This window comes from Arachis ipaensis, chromosome B08, assembly GCF_000816755.2.
Source record: "Arachis ipaensis cultivar K30076 chromosome B08, Araip1.1, whole genome shotgun sequence".
NCBI lineage: Eukaryota > Viridiplantae > Streptophyta > Magnoliopsida > Fabales > Fabaceae > Arachis > Arachis ipaensis.
Window position 1 is genome coordinate 125,190,385 of NC_029792.2, and position 8,756 is coordinate 125,199,140.

Consider the following 8,756-nt stretch of genomic DNA (forward strand, 5'->3'; position numbering starts at 1 on the left):
ATGCAACTTCATTTCGGTAGCTCCATGTAGCTTCCATGGCTTCCTTTATTTTCTGGATATTGACCGAAAAGAAGAGAGAGAGATGAGAGAAAATAAACAACTTGAAACAAAAGCAATTCAAATGTAATAAACCAATTAGTTGGTGAAAGTTGCTTTTACTTCCCTAGCTTAAAGTGGCGTGTAGTCATTACACCCATCAATCAATTCAGCTGAACTTTTCTCTCTCATGTTCCCCATGCATTAATTAACAATGTAATAGATTTTGAAATCCATCACATGGTTAAAGGCTTGGTTCCGTTGGAAGCACTTTGCTTTCATTTTTCCTTGGTTTCGGACCAAGTTTGGAACCATACATCACAAATAAAATTTGGGCTTATAACATTGAAATTAAAACTGGCCCATTTGGTTAACATTTGCTTTCTTGATGAGATTTGTTTCGGATCAAGCATAGAAGGTTCTCATCAAAAAATTAATCATGGGCTTGGTTGTAATCAACATTAAGCTTGGCCCAACAATATAAAATTTCAGCCACTTAGTATAAAAACATGCAACAAGGCTGGTTATTGGGCTTAAGCCAGAAACTCATTTTTCAGCCCAATATTAAAACCTGCAACAAAAATTATTTAATCAAATCAGATTATTAATTTTGCAGTTAATTATTTTAAATAATGTTTAGTCATCACAAATATTAATTAAGAGTTTTCCAAACTCATCATAGGGGAATCCCAATCGGATGATCTCTGTAGTTCAGCTTCTAATGGTCTTTAAATGTTCTAATGTTCTATTATTATGCAGGGTGCAGGCTATCTTGGAATAGTATTCTTGTTTTATTTTACATGATAGTGATAACCAACTTACTCTCACAATATCACAAAATTTGCTAAGGGATTCTAATTTTTTAAAATTTAAAATTTGAAATTAAATAATTAATTAATAATTTAATTTTTAATTATAATTTTATCTTTTTTTAATCCATTATATATGTTAGAGAATCATTAGAATCAATTTAGATTAATTAGTATCGTCTATATTTATATAGTATATCTGTACATTAATTGTAGGATTCTATGTCTTTATTACTTTGATTCATAATTAGTAGAGTAAAATCCCTCCTCAGTCCCTAACCATTTACGAAATTGACCTGGCGCCCCCTCACCATTGGAAATTAACAACGCGCCCCTTAACCATTCTCTCCGTGTGACCAAAAGGACCCTCTCCGTGAAATGTAACCGAGAAATTCTACATGTAACGGTAACTATCTGATGTGGATTCAAACGATTTGATGAGACAATTGGGTCCTTGCACAGTCATAAAAAATGTTGCCGTTTTGATGCACAATGGATTCAGATTCTAACATACATTCCTCATTCTCTCCCTGAAGTATCACACGCTCTCACTCTTTGCCTTCATCCACATAAAGAATTATCGTAAACCCTAGAGATTGTTAGTCTTCCCGTCAGAAACGACGACGAAAGAGAGCCGGCGAGGACGACGTAACTGTGCAGTAACGTGGCGTTTGCTGACGGAGGTGGTGACGTGCTACTGACGGATCCGCACTTCCGTTTTTAGAGGTGAGTTTGTACTACCGTTTGTTAACGACATCACTGTGGTCCTTCATTTGTTTATCCGAAGGAAATATTGTTACCATGGACCACCATAAAGTATGATATGCATACTTTTTTACATTTGTGAAGAACAGTCACTTTCACTAGGGTTGGGTCATCACTTGGAGTAAAGTTTTTTTGTTTGTTTTGAGTATATTAATGTCTGTTAATAACAATTTATTTATGGGTTACTGAGTGAAGTTTATATATTGCAGATGGCTGTTGAGATTATACTAGTATTTCACCATGGGGGGTGGTTTGAGAGAGACGATAATTTTATGCTCAGCTACCTTGGTGGTAAGGTGGAGAAATTCCCCAAGTTGAACATTGACTTTGTTAATTTTGAGGATTTTGAGGAGATGTTCAAAGGGTTAGGATATACAGAGTACAAGGCTATGTATTGGCAAGACCCCAGTGCCCCTTACCTAGAGGCTGACCTCCACATTTTAAAAGGTGACAAAGAAATTAACCAGATGTGTGATAACAAGATGAAAAATTTAGAAACTGATGAGTTGCATGTGTATTTTGAGCATCATATGAGGCAGCCAGATGTGGATGAAGCAGGGGCTGCTCCTGTAGACTTGAATGATTTCTCCACTGATGATGGCTATGAGAGCGCTGAAGATGAGGTTTATAAGCCTCCCCCACCTGGTTATGAGACACTAAGCAGCAGTAGTAGTGAGGAGTTAAGGTCAAGGAAAAATAGTAAGAAGGACACACCCAAAAAGAAGAAAATGACACCTAAGAAGAAGAGAGCAACACCTAAGAAGAAAACTGTGACACCTGTGAAGGAAAAAGTTAATGATGATGATGGCCTATCTCCTAAAACAAAGAAGAAAAAGAATAAGAGATATGTGGGGAGGACAAGAAGGCATATACTGGATAGGGATGGGGGTCTTAATGGGCCAAGGCAAGGGCAACAGGCTGGAGAGGATGAAAGCCTAAATGTAGTGCACGGAGCAGGTGACAATGATGAGCCCATTGTGGAAGAGCTAGATTCTGACATTGACAAGCCATATCAGTATGAATCAGAAGCATTCAACTCTCCAATTTCTTCTGATGGTGAGGGTAGAAAGCCTAAATTTCATGAATTTGATGATGACACTGGTTATGGTGATGTGGATTTCGAGATTGGAGAAATGTTTGACACCATGGCACAATTCAAGCAAACATTAAAGGACATGTTTGTTTTTGAAGGAAAAGAGTTAGAGTATTTAAAAAATGAAAAGCATAGAGTGAGAGCAAAGTGTGCAGAAGAGGGCTGTCCTTGGCTAATCCTAACTTCCTGGAACAGCCAGGAACTGTGTTTTCAAGTCAAAACATATGTTAAGGAGCACACTTGTGGGAGAAATTTGACAAGCAACATGGCAAGTAGATAATGGGTTACAAGCAAGCTAGTGAAGAGGTTGCTCACACAGCCGCAGCTATCACCTAAGGAGGCTTTAGAGCACATGAAAGAGGACTATAATGTGCATATCCACTATAAAATGATACTGAGAGCTTTGAAGGCAGCCAGAGAGGAGGTTATAGGAAATGAAAATGAGCAATTTGGGAAGGTTAGAGATTACTTGTCTGAGCTTCATAGGAGTAATACAGGGTCAACAGCTATAGTAGATGTGATCCCCCAACCTGAGTCACCACCTGTGTTTGACAAGCTATACATATCATTGGATGCATGCAAGCGTGGGTTCAAGTCAGGATGTCGTCCTTTAATTGGGCTAGATGGCTGTCACCTAAAGGGTTATTTTGGTGGACATCTCCTTTCAGCCATTGCTCAAGACGCTAACAACCACTTTTTCATCATTGCTTACGCTGTGGTTGATAGTGAATGTACTGACACATGGAGGTGGTTCCTAACTCTCCTCCAGGAGGACCTAGGCTCTTGCACTGAATATGGATGGAATTTTATTTCGGATCAGCAGAAGGTATGTTAATTATTAATGTGTTAATTGATGGTGTGTTGATAATTACTTTTGTGCTGGTAGTTGATTTTTTGTTGATTAGTGAATTGATGCTCATCTGAATTAGTAATCAAATGATTGTGTGCCTATTGTGTGGAAGGGACTGGAGGTTGCTCTTCAAGAAGTTATGCCACGGGCGCACCACAGGAACTGCGTCCTCCACATTTGGAAAAACTTTGTTAAGCAATGGAAAGACAAACAATCGAAGGGTTTGGTATGGCAATGTGCAAGGAGTACAACAACTCCAGAATTTTGTGCAAAAATGGACAAGTTGAAATTAGTGAACCCGCCTGCTTGGGAGTATCTCTCCAAATTTCGTGAATCCGCATGGACTAAGAGTCAATTCTCTCACTATTCGAAGGTTGATAACATCACCAACAATATGTGTGAGGTTTGGAATGCAAAGATTGTGGAGTATAGGAGCAAGCCGATATTGACAATGTGTGAGGATTTGAGGTGTTACATAATGAGGAAAATGGCTGGACATAAGAAGAGGTTAAGTAACTATCATGGAAAACTGGCTCCTGTTCAACAGCAAAGGTTGGATGAATTCATTAAGCCTGAAAGCTGTAAGTGGACAGCTGAGTGGACTGGAGATGATGAACGAGTTATCTTTGAGGTTCAAAGACGCCAAAGTAAGCTTGGGGTTAATCTAAGGGAAAAGACCTGCACTTGTAATCAATGGCAACTTACTGGTAATTCTCTAGTAAACTCCACTTAGTTGTTTCTATTAAGTAGACATGTAATAATGTAATCTGTTGCAGGCATGCCATGTAAACATGCAGTTGCTGCAATCTCAAGGTTATGGACGCTTAACTTGAAGCCTGAAGATTTTGTGCATGAGTGGCTTACCATGGATGCCATGCGTGCCACTTATGGTATTACAATTCAACCTGTCAACAGTGAGGAATTTTGGGAGACATCAGATGCTCTTAGGCCAGTGGCACCTGCCATCAAGAGACCTCCTGGTCGTCCTAGGAAGAGAAGAACTACTGATCCTGTGTCTGAGAGCCAACTAACAGGGAACAAGGTAAAAAAGGCCTTCGAGGTGACATGCAGCAAGTGCGAGAAAAAGGGTCACTATTACAAGACATGTAAGGGATCTCCAAGGGATCCCAATTGGCAGCCAAAGAAGAAGAAGGCAAGAAATGCAAAGGTACAATACGTAGGGTAGTATTAGGAGTTATAGGGATTTAAATGTCTGTTAATGTGAGTATCGAAGGGGTTTATGTGTCTAGAAAATGGTTTAATGAGGGGTTTATGTGTCTTATAAATGGTTTAATGAGGGGTTTATGTGTCCTAAATTTCTTACAATTGATTACAGGGTGATAACCAAGCTATTGTTATACCTAAATCTGGTGCTGCTCCCTCTGCGGTCATAGATCCTATCGTAAGTTGATGACTAATATGTGTTATCTTGTTTATGGTGTGGCATAAAATAGGATAACCCTTAACTTGTACACAAATTATAGGCTAAAGCAAGAAAGCATAAGAAGAAGATACCAAGAAATGTTACTCCAGTGACCCTTCAACAGGCAGGAGTAGAAATTCCAGTGTCACAATCTGCTCCTACGAATGAGGTAATAGTAGTGATCAATATAACATTGTGGCTGAAATTTTAGTGTACCAAAAAGAAATCTAATTTTCATGATTGTTGGTCAAAAAAGCAGGCTCAAGACATCAATGGACAAACTGGTGAAAATGGTGATGGATCACTTGCACCAAACTCAGCTGTACCTAGTCCAACTGCCCTAGGCCCAACCACAACTGCAACCAACCATGTCTTGCAAAATATGGTGAATGGTCCACAAATTCCTGCACCCTTCCGGAAGAAACAGCCAATTCGTAAGCCATTGACATCTCAGGTTCATGGGCCGTTACTTCCACCCACTATGCCCACAAACCAAGCCCCACCAATCCAATCAAGGATGGCTACAAGATCAACTACATCCATTGGCATTTCTCTCGAGACACAGGCAGCAACTAGTGCTGGCACGGCAGCTAGGTTGTTCCAATTCATCCCAACACCAGGACTCAAACAAGGAATCAAGGCACCAAGCTTCGGAGCACCACTAAGCATTAAAGAATTTGGCTCCACTGCACCCTTTTTAAAGCTCCACGGAAAAAATGAAGATTAGATAGTTATGGCTAGTATTTTGGATATTATTTTGTGACTTATATCTGATTGGAAACTCTGCCTAACATTGGTCTAGTATTTTGGAACTTCTAGTACATGAACACTTTAGATTATGTGTTTTATATACTTACCCAGGCATAACATGTAATGCCATGTAGGTGTAATGCCATGTAGATGTTCTGCAACTTTTTATATATTATGATATTGTGTTTCAGTCTAAAGATTTTGGTTGCACACTAGATTTGGTTTATTCTTCATTCAATGAGATTGTATGAAAATATACTTCAAATGATTAAATACTCAGAAATTGTCACAAGGTTACTTACAATTTAAATCACAACAACATTTCTATCATTGAAATTCAACAATTTAACATCACAGTCATCATCCTTAATGTGCATCTAGTTCATAACATCAACATCTAAAATAAGTTACAATTTTTTTACATCCTATTAGGCTGAAGTGCAGTAACAAAAATTCCACCAACAACAACAATAAAAAATGCCATGATAATACATCTATTATGTCTAGTGTATCTTCTTCCATGAACTCCATTATATAGCTTAATCTCCATCTCTTTAACTTTGTCCTCCAACTCCTTCAATCTCCCATGAACTTTCGTTTTTTGGACTTCTACCACTGTATAGCCAGACTCAGTTATCAGCTCATCCAGCCACTTAAAATATTTGCAATGCGTTGAAGGAGTCTACAATTATGAAAAAAAAAAAATTAATCAACCTAATTATAGAAAAGATTGTAAGATAGAATAAACCCTAATGTACCTTGAAATAACTGCAACCAAAGAATAACCTATTTGGATTATTTGATGTGGTGGATTCAAAGAGAATCGCATGAGCTCCACAATAACAGCTTGGATGTGTGAACTTCTTCCTTGCCATGCCAACATTGCCAGAGTTGTTGCTTGAAGCTCCGATCGACTTCTCTTTCCATGAGCGACGGATTGAATCTGATGAATGTTCTTCCATGTTCATCACTAAAGGCAAGGTAAGATTTGATATCTAGGGTTCACATTAACATTTGGGATTACTCTTATTAAGAACTGGAATCAAAACTGCAGCGTTTTTGATGACTGTGTACATGGATTCTATCCTATCAACAACACTCAGTCCACGTATAACAGCTACCGGTACAGGTAGGATCTTCCGGTTATTTTTTACCTGTAAACCGATAATAGGGTCCTTTTGGTCACACGGAGAGAATGGTTAAGGACCGCGTTGTTAATTTCCAATCGTGAGGGGGCGCCAGGTCAATTTCGTAAATGGTTAGGGACCGGTGAGGGGTTTTACTCTAATTAGTATTGGTTTTCAATACTTTCTCTTACTTTATTTGTGGTGATATGCAATTCTATAAGAAGAGTGTTAGGAGACCAACAAATTTTGTGTTTTATAGTTATTAATTAGTCATCATTAATATTTTTAATGGTGTGAGATTGCATCTAATAGTAGAATTACTTATCTTTTTTTATTGATTAAATACTGGCCAAATTTTAATAAAAATGCTAACCTCTTAAAATTTCTCAATGTTCCTTAACAATAGGAGTTCAATTGTACCTAAAACACAAAAAAGAATTAATAGTCATCTAATGTTTTTTAATTTCTCAATTCTCACCCTTTCTGGCTTCTGAATCTTTTTTTTTTTTTTTTGATTGGTGGATTGGACAACTCCCAATCCTAAATACACAACACACTCACACACTCCTCACATATTTTATCATATTTTTCCTCAATTACATTCTCTAGAGTTTGAACCCTAGACCTTGAGGTGAGGAGGAGAAGAAATACCATTAGAGCCGAGGCTCATTGGCTGGCTTCTGAATCTAAATCCGTCACCTTCTTTAGTTCTTTCTTTAAAAAAATAAATTTCTACTGACTTTTTTCAAGTAACGAAATAACTTTTCTAAAAAAAATAAAATAAAATTCATTTGTCATTAGCGAGAATTTTTTTTTTTAGTTTTTTAATAACACATCTCGCTATAAACGAAGTATATGAATTTCACATTATTTTTTTTTAAATCTTCTCGCTAACTGAAAGAAGACCGAGACCACCATATCAAAATATATCACCTTCCAACCCCATCTTTAGACATTACTCCAAAAATGAATTCATATCAAACTTTTTGGGCCACTCTATCTCTTATACTGAATTAAAATACAAATACAAAACAACAAAATAAGAGAAAATAACTAACTTGCTAGTTGCTAGCTAGCTAGAATGTAGAATACGTCATTACGATAAATTTAACTTAAAATTGCAATACAATTTCCAAGCTATTTTATTTCTAATACTTGTCTATACTAATTAGGAATGAAGTACAAACTTATCTAGCCAAGGGAGTCATATCAGTACTAATCAAATTGACACTGACGTGCCCAACTAAATCTTCATTTTGAAGGTCACAATTATTATTATGTTTTCGAGCTAAACACTCCTTTAGCTCTTTCACTATATAACTCATGTATGGCTAATGGCCTTTCCATAGAACTGGCAGACACAGAAGCCATTGCAATTTCAACCACTCTCCATGCAGAACCATTGTCAAATTCTCCTTGTATTCTTCAGTCAACAATACTTGTTATATCCCCTTCAACAACCATGGAATTATACTCATAGGACTTCTCCTACTTATTGTTTTTTTCTACAAAAAAAAAAACGAAAGAAATTTCACAATATTTGATTAAAAAAATTGAAGTAACAAAATATTTCTAATTAAAAACTTTTTAAAAATATAAAATCATTTACAAATTTTAGAACATAGAAATTTATTTTCAGGTTTAATAAAATTTTAGGAACTTCAAGACTAAATCGATTAGTATTTTGTATCTCTAAAAATCTCTCATGAGTAATTTGTCTATTTACTCATGATGTTATGTGTAAATTGAAATTATAATTTATACCTATAAATTACATAACCTCGGACAAAACATGCTCATAGTGTAATTTAAATAAAAAATATATATATTTAAATAATCATAAAATTTATAAATATCCATATTTAATATTAAATAAATTAAACTTTAAACATTAAATCATTTA

General features: G+C 36.5%; 2 protein-coding genes across 2 annotated transcripts; one reads left to right on the forward strand and one right to left on the reverse strand.

Moving 5' to 3' along the window:
* LOC110266117 lies at positions 4,380–5,662 on the forward strand. The gene is made up of 3 exons (XM_021110055.1): positions 4,380–4,721; positions 4,890–4,955; positions 5,038–5,662. Exons 1-3 carry the CDS (start codon positions 4,419–4,421, stop codon positions 5,185–5,187), a joined length of 519 nt encoding a protein of 172 aa, XP_020965714.1. The 5' UTR covers positions 4,380–4,418; the 3' UTR covers positions 5,188–5,662.
* On the reverse strand, positions 6,145–6,871 carry LOC110265384 (uncharacterized protein At4g04775-like). The gene is made up of 2 exons (XM_021108363.1): positions 6,485–6,871; positions 6,145–6,408 (listed from the first exon to the last, which is right to left on the reverse strand). Exons 1-2 carry the CDS (start codon positions 6,692–6,694, stop codon positions 6,145–6,147), a joined length of 474 nt encoding a protein of 157 aa, XP_020964022.1. The 5' UTR covers positions 6,695–6,871.